This window comes from Nanorana parkeri, unplaced genomic scaffold, assembly GCF_000935625.1.
Source record: "Nanorana parkeri isolate BGI_ZX_2015 unplaced genomic scaffold, ASM93562v1 scaffold2272, whole genome shotgun sequence".
NCBI classification, from domain to species: Eukaryota; Metazoa; Chordata; class Amphibia; order Anura; family Dicroglossidae; genus Nanorana; species Nanorana parkeri.
This window is the reverse complement of record NW_017308540.1, coordinates 130,692-152,703: the sequence shown is the minus strand read 5'-3', so window position 1 is coordinate 152,703 and position 22,012 is coordinate 130,692. Positions and strand designations below refer to the sequence as shown.

Genomic DNA, 22,012 nt, shown 5'->3' with positions numbered 1-22,012 from the left:
GAGCTCATCGCTTTAGAAATAATCTAGGCATGTGACAGAAAAATTATTTGTTTGTTGAATATACACTGAGTGGCCAGATTATTATGACCACCGCATCAGTACTTCGTTGGGTCACGAGATGACTTCGTTGGGCCGCCTCGTGACTCCACGAGATGTTGAAAGGTGATGCGATGAATCTGACCCTGCACTGTTGCCCTTCTGTTGTCTTGTACCAGTCTTGCCACTCTCCGTTCTGCCCTAACATTGACTAGTCGCTGACGACCACAATTCGCACGTTCAGACCCAGATTTTCGGCTGACAGTCCAGTCTTTAAACACTTTAACAACAGCTGCTCTTGAACATTTAACGAATTCTGCTGTTTTGCTGATCGTCGCTCCATGGCTCGCGCCAAATATCATCCCACGTTCAAAGGCTGTTAAATCGCGTTGTTTACCCGTATCTTCAGAAAAAAATTACTTCTACTGTCGTGGTAAACAACCTGCTTCCCTATTTATAATGGTCTGGCCCTCTAGCAACTTCAGCGCAAAATTATAGCTAATTATAGCTAATTTGCCTACAAACATCAGGTGGTCATAATAAACTGGCCACTCAGTGTATACCACTTAATTCATAGTAAGGCTTGTGATGAAAATATTTTAGCATTTTGTAAGTGATCTCAATATACTGTTACAAATACTGGTACAGTAATACCTTGGTTTACAAGTAACTTGGTTTGAGAGCGTTTTGCAAGACAAGCAAACATTTCTGAAAAATGTTGCCTTGATATACAAGCAATGACTTGCAATAAGAGCAAAATCTTGTAGAAAAGCGCCACCCGAATAAGGCTGTAGCAGTGCGAGCGATGAGACTGTTTAACGACAACACAATGTCACATTGGATAGATTCCTTGTTAAGGTTTCACAAAATGAAAAAGGTTCCATTGAGTCAAGAGATAGCAGTGATTCCGTTAGTGACAGTGAAAGTCGTCCTACACAATAATCCTCCTCTCTCTTGTCCCCCTCACACCAGCCACGAAGGTACCGGTAATTGGTTTATTTTTCTTTATATTTTGTACAGTATTATATTACAGTACAGTATTGTAATCCTTTTTATATGAATATTTTTGGGTTGTGGAACGAATCATCTGAATTTCCATTATTTCCTATGGGGAAATTCGCTTTGATATACAAGCGCTTTGGATTACAAGCATGCTTCTAGAACGAATTATGCTCTTAAACCAAGGTATTACTGTAATCTTATTTAAAGAGGAACTGAACTGTGGAAGCTGTGAGGCAAGCACGATAACAAAGGACTTAGTTACCTGTGTTGCCTGTGGTCTCTTTGGATCTTCTTTTTTTTTTTTTTTTTTTTTCACTACTTGACTGACTTTTTGGTAGATGCATGTCTTTGCTTCCTTATGTCAAATCCACACCCCCAATAGCTGGTCATCTGATGACTGGTGGAGTCATGATTAAGAAGTGCAAGGATAGGTTCAGAAAGCACAGATCCACAGACTGAATGAAGCAGAAGCAGGGAGATTCTCACTGCAGGTCCTCAGGTACTACTTTCTCGTCAACAGACCCTCGAGCAAACAATGAGCAGCACAGTAGCGACATTTTTAAATTCTCACTTAAAATCGGGTTAGACTGGAAGCTACATGAAGGAACAGGATGCTTGTGTTGACTTAATTGACTATATATGGTCACCTGGACATATTTGGTTAATGTCTTCGACCAAATATGGCCCCTTTGCTTATGTGCAGCTGCATGCAGGGAATTCCTCAGCCACAGCTGATTGGGTGGAAGGAGTCTTCTTCCATGTTCAGAGGAGCTCCGGTTCAGACTAGGTTTGGTCTGAACCTGAGCTCATCCCAACCAACAATCAGAGGCAGCAGTGCATTATACAGTCTTACACTGCAGGTATAAAGCTATGATGCTTCAGAAACTGGATGTGCACTGCTATTTTTCAGTAGGAATTTTTAGGGTGTTGGAATGTCAGTGGGTTTTAAAATAATGTTAATCAATATTTCAGCAGTCGATCCTCCTAAAATAAACGTTAGGGATTTAAAATAATATCAGTGCCTCCAGTTATAATGGCAACAATTTGCCCAAGAATGACTCGCACAGGATAGCATTCCATTCACTAAAAACCCAATTGAAAACAGTTACCTGAATTATTTAATTGTAGGAGGTACTAGGCACCTGGTAAGGTTTAAAATAACACGGTTACTAATATTGAATTTAGTAGTAATAGGCCTTGTTCACACCCAGGCATTTTTGAGCAGTAGGAAAAGCGCTTTTAAATGCACAAAACAAGAAATCTCATGATTTTTAATGGCCCCTGTTCACACCTGAGCAGCAAAACGCCACCAGGTAAATGCCAAACGCAGAAAAAGGTACATGAGCTTCTTTCGGCAGTTTCAAGCTCGTTTTTCCCTCATAGACTTCAATGGAAACGCCAGGAAACGTATGGCAGAAGCATGTTGCAGATTTTCGTGCACGTTTTTGCACCTTTGTACGTGCGTTCCTCCATTGACTGCAAGGTTTCTCAAGCTGCTAGTCAAAACGCACCTCTTCATGTATGCGCAGAAAAATTTGCAAACTGCGCATAAACTTGCAATTAACCACACGTTCAAAAACGATGTCTCCTAGGTGTGAACAAGGCCTAACCGTCAAGTACAGTTATTCTCAATAAAATATCATCCAATTTAATCAATATTATTTGCGAAGACTCTGATGAAAATAATTCCAACGTTACAATAACGAAAATGCAAAACATATTGACCAGGTATTTAAATACAATCATTTAACAACTCTTTCCTAGATTAAGAGTACACCACCTGCATCTATTCATTAATAGGGAAACCAGTGGCAAGAATCATATTGTCAAGTATAATTTTTAAGGAGACAAGTGAAAGACTAGAAATGGAGTTAACAATAATCTGATTTAACCTTGTCCAAATCTCCTCCTGCAGGAAGAATATAAGGACTGGCAATATTCTAACCTTAAAGTGACATTAAACCCTCAGATTTTTTAACATAAACCAATACTGTAATGTGTGCCTTACTGTAATCCATGGTTGTTTCCCTTCTCTTTGCTGCTCTTCCTTTTTAAATCCTCATGTCTTCTCATGCTTGGGGAGAACTACCCTTTGCAGCTGAGTGCCTCTTCCTGTAGTGCTGGCTCAGGTTACAAGTCTATAGAAACGTATACACAGACACCGTGTATCCATTCCTGAGACAAGGCAGTCTGCTGCAAAACAGAAGTTCTGCAGAGCATGAGAACAGATACAGATTTAAAAGGAAGAGCAGCAAAGAGAAGGGAAACTACCATGGATTACAGTAAGGCGCACATTACAGTATTGTTTTATGTTAAAAAAATCTGAGGGTTTAATGTCACTTTAAGTTTCAAAGGAAATAATTGCTCACTTTTAGCTCCTTTTAAATGAAATGGACATTCAAAATAATTGACAACTTTAAAATATGTTTCAGCAGGCAAAATGATACATTACCACCACAATCCGAAGTTGATCAGAGATTCAATACGTTTAGGTTTTATGGTCTGATGGTCTCAAAGGTCTGGCCTATTCTTATGATGTAAAGATAGAGGGTTGATGGTACAAGCGGGGTCCCCTCAATCCTATTCTCCATTTTTTTTATACCTTACTTCTAGATCTTTCCCTTATCTTGAGAACTGCCTATGGGAGTTCCTGTGGGCTGCTACTAGCATCTGATTGGTATATTTATTTATTCATCAACCAGGTGTATGTGCAAGCAATAATGTTACCTGCCCTGCAGGTGGCACTGTGGTATTACCAATCCTGATTTTACATTTTCTAAAATAATTAAGAAAGGAAATCGATTTATATATAAGGTGAGTGGTGTATCAGAAAAAATCTGAATTATCATACCCTCACTTACATGCTATATTTAAATCGGTTATATTTTATACCCATACAGATATTAATCATAGATATACTTAGAGGCATATGAATATGTTATTAATTTTTAACTCTGCTATATCCTTTCAATATTTTATTCCTAAGTTCTTATTCTAAGTAACAATTTATTAATAAAGTTTCTTACCCTTATTTTAATTATGGAATCTCGGGTGGTGGTAAGTTGTGGTACAGTGCCACCTGCAGGGCAGGTAACATTTTTGCTCCATAAGACACACCAAAAGGGGGGCAAAAATGTCTGTGCATCTTATGGAGCGAATCCCTCTCGCCCGACGCCCGGGACATGCAGTTTCGGGCGAGTAGTTTTTTCGTACATTCAGCCCTGCTCCTGACAAGCAGAGCTAAATGTACAGTGTGAGCCGCTGCTCGTTTAATGCAAGTGATCTAATCAGATCACTTGTATCAAATCGAGCGGCGGCAATCGTGTGTGGCCCCCCCGCCCAGCCGTGGTTTTCGGGGTCCCCCACTCAACTGGGGGACCCGTGACCAAGGCATAGGTGCTCACCATAGAGCTCGTAGTGCAGACGAAGAACGTACTGTTCTTCGTCTGCTCTGTGTGATCACTGAGACCGTGGCGCTGTAATCACAGCGCCACCTGTCTCAGCTATCACTAACTGCAGCTATTACAGACTCCTACCTTCCCTGCGTTCTATGGTCCCGTGCGCCTTATGGAGCACGAAATACGGTAATTCATGATAATTTATTAAACTTATCAAAAAGAACTTGCATGGTAGCAAGGTACAAAATAACAATAACCTTCATATAAGTTTGAAATCAGTTGCTTATCAATATATAAATTGTTTCTATATTTGAATGCACACATCTAGATATCTGATTATTTTAGGTGGTTGATTGATATTAACAGATTCTGTATAATATACAAGCGATAATGGGGGGAATTTATCAAAACTGGAGCAGACAAAATCTGGAGCAGTTTTTCACTGCATTCAATAAGCTTCTCTGTCTCATTTTCAAATCTTACCTGAGCAAACTGAAGACAGATGCTGATTGGTTGCCATGGGCAACTGCTCCACATTTTGTCTGCTCCAGTTTTGATAAATTCCCCTCAATATATTTTAATTAAAATTTTGACCCTATCTCTCAAGATTTCTACCAGGTGACTTCCTAGAACATCTGTCCAAAATGTTATGTTAGTTATATGTTTAAAAAAAAAAATCAAACTAGAGTGATCATTTACGATTCAGACAAAGGCATTGGCAATGTTTATGAGTCTGGTAAATAAACTGTTTACCTTCCAGAGACCTATATCTAATGGTGGCCATACACTTTACAACCCTCAAGACTTTTGTCTTGCAAGGGTTGTAAAGTAATTAAAAAAACGTACGATCTGCCCATCTTGGACAGGCAGATCGTACTTGTGATCATCGCAAGCCCGCCCCCCTGTGGGGCGGGCTTGCGATGACTGCAATGAGGGGCGGGCTTCCGATGACTGCAATGAGGGGCGGGCTTCCGATGACTGCAAACAGGCACTGGCCCGTTCGGCATTTGTCGAAAAAGCAGGCCACTAACCCCCCAAGTATCGTACGATTCTCGGCGGGTTTTCCAGCCTGCTTGTTCGACGGAAGACGTGCGTTCGTACAGTAGGAAAGGTTGGACGCCTTCCATACACTTTGCGATTATCGTACGATCGCGGGATTTCCCGCGATTCTCGTACTATAATCGTACAGTGTATGGGCACCTTAAGACAAGACAGTGCTATTAGTACATGGCAAATATCTCGCGTGTGTTCCATAGTCTTCTCCCAAGCCAGTGTGTTCACTCTCTTTATTTGGTTTTCCCGTAAAGTTTCAACACAAGTTTCTTTTGAATTTGAAATTAGCTCTGTGACCTGATCTCTTTAAGTCCATACACATTTTATATCAAAAGTTCTGGCATGGGTTCCACTAAGGCACAATTAATATTTCTAGATGTTTCCTCAAACCTTCACATTTCAAGCTCAGGTCCACTTTAACATGTAGGTGGCTAAACAGGTTAGCCTTGGGCACCAGAGGTTGCTTGAAATGTCTTTGTAAGACAAACAATATTTTTTTCTTTTTTAAAGTAAACCTGTTACAAACTTGGGCAAGCATGTAAAGATAAAATACCTAAGCAAAGGTTATCTTAGCTAAAAACTGAATATCAAAATGGTCAGAAGATCCAGAGAGCTGCAAACGTCAACATTTCCTGTAAAAGTCAAGCTTTGGTTCACCCTTGCTCCCCTCTTAAGCCTTATTATTGATAAACGATGGACCACTTTCTACTTTACAAGGAATTATCAAAGCTTGCATATAACATTAGCTGCCTGTATCTCTGAATCAATTTGCCGTAAGTTTTTTCCAGAAGTAACCACTTGTGCATTTTTTTAGTCAGGTGCTTTGCTTGTTATACTAAACATGTGGAGGGATAGGCTTCATGCAAACTATAACATCAGTGTGTGTTAATCTTTGTTTCCTTGTATGCAATATAATTCTATGTGCATGAGGGTAACGATATTTGCACTCTGCATATGCATCCTTTGCTTCTTTGTTGTACCTTCCCCACCCCTTACCCCTGGTACATACTAGACCTAGGATCCAGGGGGACTTCACAGGGATATATTTGAAGATTAAAACCCGTACCACAAGATTGCTGCGCTTCACCCCTGTTGTCACCTTAGAAACATTTAAGGTCTGGCAGGTTCACTTTTCTATGTCTGTACAATGCCTAGCATTGCCCTCTAAGAATTATTAAATACATAGGTAGTGTTGTATTTTATTTAAAATTATCATGGTGTGTTCTATTTTAAATCTGTTATGCAACCATTAATTGTTTTTTTTTGGGGGGGGGAAGAAACTTCTTCCCATATTATATATGCAGTAAATCTTTGCATCCCTAAGTATCTCTCAATAGGTGCTGAGAGGTTGCAGTGATTCTGTAGTTTTGGTAAACAAAAGTATATCATTGGACAGTTGTGTGTTTTACTGATGTGTACATTGTGCAAGTTATTTAGTTAACAAAAATGTGCAGTGGTTTGTTAGAAACAATCATTACTGTTAATAGAAATGTAAAAAAATACATAGATTGGAGGAATTGCCTGGGCTCTCAGTCTGCCTGAGCCTTTATAAATGCACCCCAAGAAATCGGAGCCAATCAGATTCAGTTAGACACTCTCCAGTCTAACAATTGCGTACTATGGCGTATGACCTAATTTTTCCATTCTCAAATTTTTTTTATAACTCATCATCCTCTTCAAGTTTTCTATAACTAGAATTTTTCCCATATTAATTTAAATCTTCTACAGTATTTCTTCATACCCCATTATGCTTTCTCTAATACATTTCAGCTGTATGCACAGTTTGAGATTCAATCTAATGAAACCCTACCAAGATACACATTTTCATATTTAAATCTGGGGTCTTTATGTTAAATGATCACTTTGCTAACATCTATCCCTTAGGAGAATGATAGCTTAAAACCAATCTGTACATCAAAACACGGTCATTCAATCTGGCCAATTACAAAACAATTGCAGATGCCAGCATAATATGCATGGTTTTATTCTGTGCCAACTATATATGCAGAAAACTCAATCTGTGTATGATTTTCGGGTTCTTCTCACCCAAGGGATGTCCATTGGCTTGAAGATTTTAATGTTTTTTTTTGTAGACAGTAACACAGATGGCATTCATCAGTAGTCGAGAGTGAGGAATTCAAAAAATGTGTATATCAGCTACTCAATACACTTTGTGTTGCTCTTTCTTATTTTGCACAGAACCTATGCATGCTATCTGACTCTCCCATGTTATGTGTTGGAACATAGCTGTTTTATGATACATCAATATTAAATTTAATACTAAACTCCACACATAAATATGCCACTCATCCTTGGGAGCTTGTTAACCCACAAAGGATTTTTATTTATGTCCATCCAGTCCTGAGATTTATGCATTCTTTATAAACAACATAAATAGGAATGCAACATGTTTTTCTTTCTCGCCCATTGAGGGAAACAGGAATTCAGATACAGTTAAGTTATACTGTGCCTCCAGGAGGATTAGACAGTGGCAAACAGAAAAATTGTAAGCCAGTTCCAGGATAATGTCACGTCTACACTGCATGCCTCCAGTTTTTTGCTTGTGTCCTAAAAGGATACATTTGTTTTTTCTGTAGCTCTGCTGATAAAAGATTACCAAATTTTGCTATCCGTTTTCTTTATTGTTTGTTTTTCCTTGGATTCTTTTGACTTCAATCAAGATTCCTCACTACATTGTTGCTTTAAGTGGTCTCTAAAAGCATCTATCTGTATCTGTGTCACCTTAGTCTAGGTTTGGAGGCTAGACCTGGGCCCCACTAGTGGACGTGAGGGGCTAGCCTTGAGTGTGACCTTCAGTCACTGGCTTCTTCATGATGAGGCTTTCCATACTTTTGTGTACTAGTAAGTTAGTCGCAGAGCATATTCCAGGTCCAGAGCCCCGGCATAGCCCCAGAGCTTAACCTCCTAAATACTCATTTGGTGAGTAAGGCCATTCAGGTTGAAGCACCAAGAGTTAACTCCCTATTTGCACCTTTAAAATTTTGCAGTAACACGGCTTTCACCTTAGAAAGGGTTAAGGGCTGAGGGACTGAGCGTACCTGACATTCAATGTAGAGGAAGCACCATCCTGATGCTTCTCCTGCTTTGAAAAGCACCATGTGGTACCCTTGTCTCCCATCTGTTTCTACTGCTCGCCTACAGTAACCTGGTCTACTCCGGCCTTCTGACTCTAATCAACACCAGCTGCCTAGGTTTGTAATTACCTGAGAACTTGCACATCTCTGCCAATCGGGCACAACATATCTAGACACATATACCTAGGAGACGGCCCCATTGCTATGGGTTACCCCAGCCCATACTCTCCTAACAGTTCCAGTAAAGTCTACTCACTATCCTCTGAGGGAACAGATGTTTGCTATCTGGAATATGGGAAAGCCAATCAGCATAAAGCCGGCCAAACAGCATGGAGCCTGCTTCCTGAGTTATCAGGAAGCCAGGTGGCTGTTACTGACACGCCGCCCGGCTTCCTGATTGCCGGGGGAAGCCGTCCCCATGCTAGTGAAGGTAAGAGTTCTTGGTATCGGCGAGTGCCGAAAGATAAATATCGGTACTTGAACTCGATACCGAAAACCCAGTGTCTGTGCATCCCTACTGAATACCCACTCACTTTCTTTCCTGGTGTCACTCAATCAGGAAGTGAGCGTTATCTTTCAAACAGGGCTTTGGCAGCTCTGTACCCAATTGGAGAGATTTTCGATCATGTCTTGTCTCGGTGGCCAATAAAGCAAGAAAAATTCTCCCTCCTTCAGGTATACAATGGTAAAGTCCTACTCTAGTGTCCACCTCACTAGTGCCTAGAATCCTACTTCATTGAAACACACCTATATGGAATGTAATATTTAATACCCAAAGGTTCTTGCACATGCTTTTTGATTATACAGCAATTTGAAGATTTATGTAGGTGATATATTATTTAACATCAGTGGGTATTGCTCAGGTTAGGTTGTTTAACTTGTATAGAAGCATCCACCTACATACTGAGAATGGTAACCTGTGTGTACTGTGACAGAAAGCAAGGCATGGTTATAAATGGGAGGTGTGTAAGACCAAGCCTTTTAGATTGCATCCCTCTTTTCAGTTAAAAACCCCAGAGAAAGTGTGTATGGCTTAGTTGTGCAATTTATATATTGTGTTCTTGGTCTCTAAGGTTAAGATAATGGAGAAAATGGTGGACCATTGTCCCATCAGCTAAGCAAACTGTCCTGTCCAGGTTTTGTAGTTGCAGTTTGGTAATCACAAGTCAGCCCATGATTGCGGCTGTGAGTGTTTAAAAGGCAGCCTGGCTTTATGGTTATCAGACTGTTACCCAGATAGGCGAGCCGGAGGATTACAGCCTGCGTTGATACGTTTGTTGCTGAAAATTACATTATTTTGGAAACTGGTTTCCAAAGTAAATGTGGCAGATTGCCGGATCAACTATTACGAAGAGGTAAGATTATTTTGTAACTTCTTACATGGCAAAAGTGGAAAGTACTGACTAATGTCATGACGTTTTGCTGCAAAGAATGGACTGTGTTTCATGAATGCAGAAATACCTGTATACTGTGTGCCGTGGAAAATAAATCTTTTCTGTATTTGCCCTAGTAGACTGTGGTTAAGAATGGTTCCTGTTACAGTATGGTTCCAACAGGGTTGGCACAGCTTTAAGCCAACCTTGCACTTGCATTCCACTACTCTCTTGCACACTTTTTTTTTTTTTTTTAAGTTATGTATGCAGGAAGAGATTAATTTTAGAAGACTGGATGTATTTTATCTACTTATAACATACACATCTAATTGCAGATGAAAGAAGAGGTTGGAAAACTTGAAGACAAAGTTGAATGCACCAACAATGCTTTGACAGCCGATTGGGAGAGATGGACAAAAAACATGAGGTCTGACTTGAAAGCTACATTTGTAAATATGGCAGATTGCCGGATCAATTATTACGAAGAGGTAAGATTATTTTGTAACTTCTTACATGGCAAAAGTACTACTTGCAGTTTACGCACCAAAAAACTTCTCCCTTCTCACACCGCCATCTTGCAGCAGCTGGGATCACTGCTAAGAATTTCACCCACATTAATAAAGTCTGGTGAAATCCGGTGTGGTACAACAATAAAATAAAATGATTTTATATGTTATGGGCTTTTTTACATTCTCACGCGCCCTAATCGTGCAGCTGCCATTATTTCTGCTAGGAAATACCCACAGCACCAGTGATAGGTTAAACCTGTTAGGCCCCTTTCACACTGGCCAATCAGCAGAGAATCGATCAGCAGATCCTCTCCTGATAAGAGTGGCACAGATCGGATGTCACCGCTGTGACATCCATGTCTGTACAGTTTTTTTCCTCCACCTTGCGATAGAGGAAAACACAAAGTGTCGGACCCCATGCAAGCCTATGGGGAAAACCGACGTCTCTATTTACATCAGATTACCTCTCATCCGGTTCGTCGAAACGGATCAAATCTGGCCTTAAGGTATTACAGCCATAAAAAAGCAATGATTTGCTAGAAGAGCCCTTGTTTTAGGCATCTGACTGCACTATGCCAAACAGTATAATGGTAAGAGCCCATGCTGTCTTAAAGGGAGAATTCTTATTGTTAGTAAAGGCAAGGGTTCCGATCGGAGTATATATATTTTTCTATTTTGATAATTTTAAGCCGAGTTTTACACATTAATTTTAAATGATTATATATACGTAAATGGAACTGTCATTCAGAGACATGTTCTTAAATAGGAACAGACCTTGGTGGGCACAGAGGTGCATTGTGTTCACCAGCAAAATTCATGATGCTTAAACTTTAAGAAGCAAAGACAGGGGCATGAGGGAGGTTGGATCGTGCATGTATGTCTGACCTCCACTGGATGCTTATAAACACCCTTAGCCATTAGCAGGCATTGTTGGTCAACTGATTTTGAAGGAATGGGAATGCTTATCTGTGAGAGAAGTGCTTGAGACTGTATACTCTCAAAACAAAGTTTACGCCATGTACACCCTTCCAACGTGCCTACATGGAGCTATAGGAGTGAGCATTATAGCTAAAGGTGAACTCCAGTCAGCTGTAAAAATTATCCCCCTTGCAGGGGGATCCGTCCCCCTTAACCCCTCCCCCACATTGCAGAGGGTAAATGCCAGGAAGAATGAAAAAAAGGTTCTGATATGTAGCAGGCCCTTTCTGTCCACATGTACAATTCTACTATTCTTGCTACAGTTTTGGTTTAAAAAAAACTCCTGTCAGGACCATTGTGACGTGTCCCAGCTAATGCTTTCACCTGGTACTGAAAGCTTTCTTTGCCTGACTGCTGGTATGAGTGCTAGTCCTGCTGTGCAACAGACCTCTACAGCATTATGCACAGCATGCCTACCCTAGAATTAGGACTACTTCTAGGAGTTGGAGAGCCTTGGCTGTGCCAGATAATTGCCTTCCTGAGCAGTTTCCCTCAATTACGTTATCCGTGTTATCATATGTCTTTACCTCTAGAAGTGATCATTGCAGCTAATTTACAAGGAACACAATACATCAATGTCATTGTAAAGTGGGAATGTTTGTTGATGTTCTTAAGCTGAAAAAATGATTTTCTGCTATGCTTTCCAATGTAGAAAGTTACACAATTTCAATACAATTTAGACAAAGTAGTCTTCTGCAAATTATAATATTTAAACCCTTCATTTGTATGCATGTGTTCAGTATTTTCAGCACTGATTGAAATTATGCTCTCTTCACACAGAATTTTTTTTTCTTATTTATAATAGTGTGAAATTAGCCGTGTCTTTTTAAATTGTTTTTACTAGCGCGGTGCAAGAATTGCTCACTGGAAACTATTCAACATTTATACCATGAAATTATATACAACAATTACTTGTAGTATAATGAATATAATAGATTCTTAGAAAAGAAAGTGCTTGCCTATCATACCATAAAAGTGGGACTGTTGCCCAAGGAAATCTTTTTCGATTAAGAACCAGTTTTTAACGGTGTACCCCTTTTAGACTATGTTTATTGCATCCTACCACAAATACCCAAATTCTGTGTGATTTTTATAGTTCTGTATGTTTCATATATCTATGAAGCCCAGTTGTTTGTATTTTTTTTTTTTTTTTATGTGTGTGTTCCTATAGGAAAGGTTTCCCCTTGCTTTTAAGACATGAACTGGTAGGAAATCTCTCCAATGGTGACATAGATCCAAGTTACATTTTTAGTAGAGGGAAGGATTAGAACTTCTGATAATATTGTCATTGCTGTCTGTGCCTTTACTTACTCTGTAACTTTAGTTGGAGCTGGGTCAGTCACCTGTACTGTCACATAAAGAAAATGGGGGAGTAACATGTCTTTCCATAGCTGAAAGTACAGTAAATTTTCTTTGCTTGTGGTGGCCAAGCAGGTATAGATAAGGTAAATGGGTAATAGAAAAAAAGCTTTGGCTGAAATACTCACCTCCTCTCCAGTGCTGTCCTGCAGACTCACTGTTCTGCAATCCAGTACCGGTCCTTTTTTGGGGGGTTTTCCAACATATCAGAGCACATTGAAAACCAGACAAGCATAAGGTGCTAGTTAAAAATACTTTATTAAGAACAGTGTCTACAGGAGCAAGCAAAAAATGGTAAACGGGAACAAGCAAAGGTCAGGAGCCGGAGTGGGTAGTTGTACAAACCAGGTCAGGAACACAGATCAGCGTTGTCAGGAACAAGCCAGGAGCAGGAACCAGAGGAGAACATCGGCCAGGATCAGGACATACATAGAATCAAAATACTCAGAGCAGCAGGAATGCACTAGCAGGTAAAACCATGCAAAGGCAAGGACAGACTGGACTGAGCAGTTTAAATAGTGAGTGGGATGACATCATCACTCAGAGACAGGAAACTCCCATCTGGCACTCTCAGATGATGCTCCCTTTTTGGCCATAAGTGGGAGCCTGGGAGTAGTGAACAACGTTACAAAGTCTGCTCAGATAAAGGAGGAATCACAGGTAAAATGGCAGCCAAGCCAGAATGCTGCAAAGCTGTTAAGTCAAAGTGGAACCCTGAAACAACATCATTTAACCTGTATGCCAAGTGCTTCAAAGAAACTAATTATAAAAATGCTAGTTGCAGGTTCCACAGATCTCGGCTACACCTTATTAGGGCAATCGATGTTCCCTCCAAGGATACATCCCTTTTATTACGGGATCTACTCCCTTGCCTCTACATCTAATCGTCCAATTTTCTTAATGTTTAGTTATCTGATACTCGCTTACTGCCTTCAGCTATGGTGCGTTGTTGCATTCTGATGTCATTGGCTCCCATTGGTTATCACTTTGGACATCTGACGCAGTCACACGTACTTACCCAGGGACCAGATGGGATGCTGCTATTTGTATCTCTACGGTTACTTTTGTCCCCTATTCAATATTGTTTTGTGTGGCATAGCGTTATGCAACACTTTATTCGAAATCTGCGATTGTTACATCGGATCGCACTTATTCTTCTATATGGTTTTAAAATCTAATAAAGAACTATTGTTTTAAAAAAATGCTAGTTGCTTGGATGTCATAAGGAGTCACAGACGTGAAACAATAATTTCAGATCAATAGTTGTGACTTTATTGGCTGTATGCTTGTTTTGCATTGGTGACTTTAAAGTACTGAAGTGCAAAGATCAATTTGAAAGCCAGGCACCAGCCTTTGTCAGATGGAGGTCTGCAGTAGGAGCCTTTGATATTTTGTCAGCAAACCGACCACCGTTGTCTCTGCAATGAGGGTGCTTACCGCTTATTATTCTGTGACCTATGCATCCACATAACCAAGACATTAAATATTTTGAAAGTTACGGAGTCTGTTACTGCATCAGCTTGAGTGTATTTTATAAGCTGTCTTGCTCTAATTAAGCATTTGATATTTAGCTAGTGTAATAACTATAGATAAACTGCTTGGGGTTGTCAGATCTGTAGAGAAAAGATGCTGGGAACTAATTCTTTGCGTCTGTACATGTGAATATCTAAAGATCCTTTTTAGCTTATAACATGTTATATCCGTGGAGTGCATTAATGCCAAAACTACCGTTCTGTAATGTGCTGGTTTTTAAGGTTGAACTCCAGGTAAATGGCTAAACACACAGTTGACATATGTTGACAGTTTTAAATGCCAAATGATCTTGGTTAGCCATTCTTGTTATATACTGCTAATCCTTAACATCACTTTACTCATGGATTGCCATTTCTGCTTCCTGGGTCAACTCCCTGATCACTGGACCGATGCAATGATGCTGGTTTATTGTCTGATATGGAAGCAGGTGACATAGGAAGCTAAATTGCTAAATGAGGAAGCTGGGTTGTTTAAAATGTATATTTAAGTCTTTTTTTTGTTCAATCTTGAAAAGCGTGGAGAAGGATTAGAACCTCTGCAGGCTCTTAAACCTCTGACACAGGTCTTAATCAGCCGACAAATTGCATATAGATGGGGGTTCCCAGCTTGCCTCATTGCAACACGCGATGGCAGAACAGCAACCTTGCGGTATCCGGAAGACCTAGTGGAGTTCTGTAACAAAATGGACATTATGCCTCCAGAATTGCCGGGGTGGCCAGAACCCATGCGGAAACCAAGGACAGAGTTAGACCAACAATGGCAACAACCTGGGCAAAAAAAGAGGGGGCTCTACGAAAGAGATTAAGTGTGTGCAGGGGGCTTAGCTAAGCGGTACAAATAGAGGACAGCCTTTTTCTTTTTTTCTTCTCTTCTTATCGTGTGTCTTTTTGGGGTATGCAGATGGTGGTATTGTCCACGGTCTACTGTTTACTATAGGGTGGTATATGGTCACTGAAAAGATGTTTATTATGTCTCTGGGTCGGCCTATGGGATATATGTGGGATCAATGTAAGGCATAGCAATCCAATGTACTGTTTCTAGAAGCATTATTGAAAACAGGAAAAGATAAGCGGCTTGGGGGGGTGGGGATGTTTATTTTTATTTATATGTTAAGGTCTTTCATTTTGCGCAGTTGCACACCCACATTAGGAATGGGACACATGGGGGAGTTAGCCCCATGGGGAGGGCCCATAGATTGCCAATTTGTAGGTGAAAAGAGGGTAGAAAAGGGAGGGGATTTTTATGGTAAGGGGGATGGTTGGAGGGTCTCCATTTGGCAGGGACAAATGAGGGATGTAGTAAGTAGAGGTATGAAAGGGTCCAAGGCTCCAGTAGGGATTAAGTTCTCACAGAATCAGGGAAGGATATGGCAACTACTAAGATAATTTCCTATAATGTAAGGGGGGTTAAATTCAGCAACTAAAAGACGCCAGATCTTGGCAGAAATCAAAAGATATGGGGCAGACGTGTTTTTTTTGCAAGAGACGCATTTCTCTCACACGTCTACCTCATATTTACGTTCTAGAAGCTATTTGCAGTGGTACTATAGTCTTTCAAATAATAAACGATCCTAAGGGGTAGCCATAGGCTTCAGTAATAATATGGCAGTAAAAGTGCACTCCCAATTGACGGATATAGAGGGAAGATTTTTGTTTTTACAGGTAACGATTAATGGGATAGAATACACATTGGTGAATATATATGCCCCTAATCGGCAGCAAGTCCCTTTCCTTTTAAAAGATCCAAGCTTATGTGCAAGCTATCACCCTATTTCCCTTATGAATGCAGGCACGAAGATTTATGCAAAAATACTGGCATATAGACTCCGCCCCTTTATCCCAACCTGGATACAGGTAGACCAGGTGGGATTTATACCGGGTAGAGAAGCGAGAGACAACGCTATTAAAATGACCCTACTGATCCACACGGCAAGACATGGGATTGGATGTGCCGCAGATATGGATGGATGGAAGTATAACTCAATCCTCATCCCATTATTGGGGAATGATTACTTTCCGCCAGGCAAAGCCGATAAGGCCTTTTTAAACTTGAGCAAGTGCCCTCAACTAAAAGTGATAGACCTCATGTCGGGGGCTAGGATCAGCTCCTTACAGGAGCTGAGAGAGGAATGGGGAAGCTACCCCCTGGATTGGTGGAGATATCAGCAATTAAAAACATTTTTTCAAACCTTACCCAAACCTTTGAGAATAGGTGGGGATTTGACCGTATTTGAGTCTATCATGGGGGCTAAACAAACACCTCAACACTGTCTTTCAAATATATATAAAGCAATTCTCAAAAAAGAAAATGATAGTACTCCAAAATATCTGAGGAAATGGGAAAGGAAATTTAACCATATACTCACACAGGATGAGGTAAAGAAAATATTAACACTAGCAACTAATACAACTGTAGACGTGAGAACAATGGAGGTAAACTATAAACTGTTAACACGGTGGTACCAGGTTCCCCAGATATTACAAAGGGTGCACCCTTCAAATGAAGATGGTTGTTGGAGGGAATGTGGAGGGGTGGGATCATTTGCGCATATATGGTGGGACTGCCCCAAGATAAAACCTTATTGGGGAATGGTGAAGGACATTATTAGGTATATATATGAGGTACAATTACCTATGGATCCGTGGGTGTTTTTATTCCACCTAACAACGGATTCAGTTAAGGTTTATAAAAAATCTCTAATACCCCATATGTTAAACGCGGCCAAATCTCTGATCCCGAGGCATTGGGGTACATCCAAAATACCTTCCAGTGACGAGTGGTTGTCCAAGATGGAGGCCACTAGTCTATTGGAATAGATGGTAAAAATGAAGCAAGATAATGATGGGTCATATCTTAAAACATGGGGGAAGTGGTTAGAATATAAAGACTCGGACGTATACTGGTTATACCGTGGGTTAAGATCGAAGTGGTTGCCAAAGGGAATTATACGGTAATTAGGAAATGTGTAAAGTACAGATGGTACATGATGGGGAAGGGATGGATGTGGGGGGGAAAGGGGTGGGGCCGTATGGGAAGTATGGAGAATGTTATTTTGTATGACACTGTTAAAAATTGATGTTAAAAACTTGAATGAAGAATTAATAGACAAGAACCTCTGCAGGGTTTTCTTCTGTCCTGGGCTCCTTTTGGAGAGATTTCCACTCACTTAATGACAGTGAATTCACCAGAGAGGAATTGAGGGAAAATCTGCAACAACACAGACGGAGATAAAAGTGCAATTTTAGTCGAATAGGGGAAGGCTAGAAACCTCCTGTCATCTTTATATTGCTATGTTCCTTGACAAGGGGTAAACCCTGAGACATGTTGTCTTAGAAATGTAAACTAAAAGGGGGAAGTTGGTACCTGGTCAGTTTTATAAGCTTTAGCCTTAACATATTTCTGTAATACTTCACTTAGGTTAGTGCACTCTTTTCTCTTGCTTTTAGAATTGGTAGCTGTTCCATGCGGTGTTCAGAGCTGCAAGACCAGGTCTACAGAGTCTTTACTACATAACCTTTGGAGTTAATCACCTTGTGATGTCTTGAAGAAGAGCTCCGGGCAAAAGTGTTCTTAACCCTTGCAGTGGGGCTACCTCCAAGTGCTTGTTTTTGGCTTGGTGTTAAAAAAAAAACTTATCAACCGAACCACGGAGCCACCTGGCTGCTACTCCTGTCCCTGAAGACAGTCTCCTTGTCTTACGTTGCAGCGATGGTATGTCTCTCGGTGTCCTATACACAGTGCATAGAACGTGATGAAGCATAGGATGAACGCGAAAATGAGCACTTAACGCTTGCAGTGCGGAGGTAGCCCCATTGTAGGGATTAAAGTGATATTAAACCCTCACATATTTTTAAATAAATCAATGCTACAATGTGTTTCTTACTGTTATGCATTCTTGTTTCAGACCTCTGGGCTGCTGTTTCTTTAAAACCTTCAGAGTTCAGTATACTGGGGGGAAACTTTTTGTAATGCAAGTGCCTCCATCTTCCCTCTGTGTTCCATGGAGTCGCTCCCTGTGCTAGGACTACAGAACTATGTAGCAACGTAGCCTGAGCCTGTTGCAAGTTTTGGCCAATTGGCCATAAACCATTTACTAACATTTTAATCTCTATCTGTGAAGTTTAGGCCATTTGCGCATCCCTTACCACTACTTATTCTCAGTGGGGGGAAAAATGGCGGGTTTTTAAATATCTCCCACTATCCAAAATGGGAAAGGGTATGGCTTTAGATGTACTTAAATAATGGTAAATTGTGTTAATGTTTAAAACCCTGTTTTTATAGGTATTTTGCTAATATATGGTGGTCATATTTTTTGTTACATAAGCAGTCTATGGTCTCTTCTGACCTACTTATCTTACTGTATCTGATAATATGAAACATCCACAATGCTCCTAAAGGTCAGAGAATGTGTCAACTTTGCGAAGGCTGGCCATATACTGTTGGTTTCTTCTCGTTCAGCCCCACAGAGCTGAACTAATGTATTCTGACAGCAATGAGTGTGCCATTGTCAGAACACCAGACTTTTCTTTAACGGGTCCCAAAGTTAGCAGGACTGGGCCAAAATTCAACCAGTTTATCACCCATCCTAAATGTGTAAGTGACAATGTGGAGCTCAAGTAACTTGGTAAGAAGATACATTTTGCTCCAAAATAGTGTTAATAAAATGTATAAATAAAGCTTTAGAAAGTACAAAATGAGCTTCACCGCAAGGACCCATTTTCTACAGTTATGGTCCATCTTAATGCCAGTCACCTCAATCCTGGTAATAGTATAAACAGGCAAAATAAGCACAGAATCTCTGTCATCTGCCTGGCCTCACACACCGTCTCCCACCTGCTGAGTGGGCATAACAACAGAAAACAGATCCATGTACATGAGGGGATGTAAACAAAAATGAAGCTTTATTATTTTATATGCTTATTTACTCTAAAGTATAAAGACACTATGTGAGGTCAGAATGCTGCAAGTAGAGACTGTCAGGTTTTAGGTGACTTCTGACGCTCAATCTAGAAAGTCAAACTCAAAGTATTGCTAAATAAGGGAGGCAAATATACAAATTTTATAAGTACGCTTGCTCTGTCCTGCAGTGGCCTGCATCTTTATATTTTAAAGCTTAAATTAACTTTTAGTTTAAATCCGATAAATACATTGCAGGGGCATCAAAGTAAACTAATAAAAAGCTTTAACAGTTTGTTTCCATTAGAAAGCAGCTATCTCCTGAGTAGAAAAGCCTGTGCCATGCCAACATGGCTGCATAGAAGAACCTTTGCTCTGTGTGTGGAGGCAGTGGTTTCTCTGCAGAGATCCGACACACCGCTTACTAAGTCAGACCTGCAGATCTGCATTGGGCAAAGCTCATGCTCCCCGATGATTGAAAAGCTCTTGCTTTGACTCGGCTAGAATCATATCTGACCACTGCAGAGACAAGTGCTTCCACACAGATGGCAAGGATCCTTTTCTGCAGCATGCTGGCAGGGGGCAGCCTTTTTTCCTCAAGGTGTGGCTGCTTTCTTAAGCAAATGCAATGTAATACATTATACATCTTTTATTTTGATGCACCGGGAATGTATTTAGCTGATTTAAAGTGAAAGTTAATTTGTGTGTTTTTAAGTATCGTAGGTTATTGAAGAAGTAGAATGCTCATTTAATACATGCCAATATTATTTTAAATCTATTAATAATTCCCCTTATTTTAGGCTGACGGCAGATGCATGCATTGTTTTGTTGTTTTAATCACAGCTGTGATATGCAGAGATCCAGCTACATCTCTAATAATGAGAATCTAATTAGAATCACTGTACAAAATAACAAAACAGCCCAAAGCCATTGGGATTTTTACACTGAAGATGGTGTCCAAATATTAATTAGGATGTTAAAGTTGGAATGGTCTAGCAAATAATTAGAATACTTGTCATCTAGACTGTTTCCTGCAGAGCTTTATTCATGTTTTAGCTTCAAACTTGAGTGATATGTCAAATTAAAAATGGCTTGACTTAATTAACAGTAAAACCATTATCTACCATCCTAATAGGCATTAATAAATTAGGTATACTAATGAGTGTCAGGATTATGTAGCACATACTTTGGAAAAGGTTAATTGTTTCAGTTATGACTCTAAAGTGTTATATTTTTAGTTACAGCTCATAGTTTTGAGAGAGGGAAAGAAGAACTCAAGGTAAAATTGGCAACATTCAAAATGTAGTATTTTTTTTATAAAAGAACATCAGCCAAAACTTTTAAAATCATTTTGGATAGTGTGGCGATAGGTTAAACCCCTGTCAAATGTGTATTGCTGTCTGTTTCCTGGTTTAGACTTCTGTCTATGTTGATGGGTTTGAGACGGAAGAAATTCTCTGACAGGGACACTGGCAACAGTACAGACACAAACTAATGTAGCTAAACATTTTAAAGAGTCACATGGGCCAGAAATGTCTTCATTAGGTATCTAGAATATTGCATTCCTCTTCTTTCCTTTACTCACCACCATGCCCCCTCCCGCCCCTGAATGCAGGTGTTTTTTCGTTGGTAGATCTCAATGAGCTTGTCATTTGAAAAGTAGATCTCCAGATGAAAAATAGTGGGTGCCCCTGCTCTAAAGCATCTCCATAAAATATTAAATGGGAATTTGACTTTTGGGCATTGTGCTCTGTATTGTTGTGCTTTACAGACCTCTATGTCCTGTTTTAACTGCAGAGCGCTGTCCAGGTCCAGTGCTATGGCACAGCCTCTGGCGTGGGCAAGTCTCTGAAGACTCAGGGCTTGAAAGCTGTATCCGGAGCCCTCTAGACTGAGGGTTTCCCTGGAATATCACCTTAGGGCACTGAACTCTTCATTGTGGCACAGTGGCAACAGATTGTTGTGTACTGCCTATGGTAACCGCAGAGTGCTCCCCAGGTTCATAGCTATGGCACAGCCTCTTGGGTGACCGGTTCTGATAACTTATGTAGTGAGTTGGTACAGTTGAGCTGCATGTTAAAATTCCCGCCACTGCCATCTTATTGCTGTAACTGTTAAGGCTGAGAATTCTGATTGCTTGCATCATCTGCCAGGTGGATATGGTCCATATGTCTTTGTAACATTTGCATTACAATATATCCTCCTCCTGCCTACTCTTTTTTATGTGTGTTGTGGATCACCTCACTGTTTAGGTATAGGAGAATAAAGGGAGCTAGGATTACTATATTCACTTATATCCAGCCTATGATTTATTTTCTCTCCATTTCACATTGTCTTTTAACGGATTATTATTTTTGTTTGGACATACATTCTCTGCCTAACCTTCTTTTCCCTGCAATCAAAGGTTAGGTATCTAAAGGTTTGCCTTTATTCCAATAAAATACTTTTCTATACTGTCTATTGAGGGACACAGGTACTTCTTAGACATTTGGGACATCCAAAAGCAGTACTACTGAGAGACTGTAAATAAACTGTAAGTCCAACTGAGAGATGGGCAACAGCCACTGAGAGATCCAATGGATGTGGAAATCTTACTACAAGGAGTATTTGAAGGAGTCAACACCTAAACAAAGACTAGATACAAAATGTCTGTGTATTCCTATATAACAAGATATATGAAACCCCATCCAATGCATGTAATTTGCCCCTAAAGTCATAAAATCTCTGTATGAACCTGCAGTTCCTAAAAAAAAAGGGGGGGGGGGGTTTTTATTGTTGCG

General features: G+C 40.2%; 1 protein-coding gene across 1 annotated transcript in view; it reads left to right on the top strand.

The window, feature by feature from the left end:
* The window catches only part of SNX7 (sorting nexin 7), a gene marked incomplete at its 5' end in the record, with an annotated part of 59,095 nt that overhangs the window by 28,215 nt on the left and 8,868 nt on the right, over positions 1 to 22,012 (top strand). Inside the window, 1 exon segment of the mRNA XM_018573205.1 lies at positions 10,293 to 10,445. Within this exon segment, the coding sequence (XP_018428707.1) occupies positions 10,293 to 10,445 (153 nt within the window).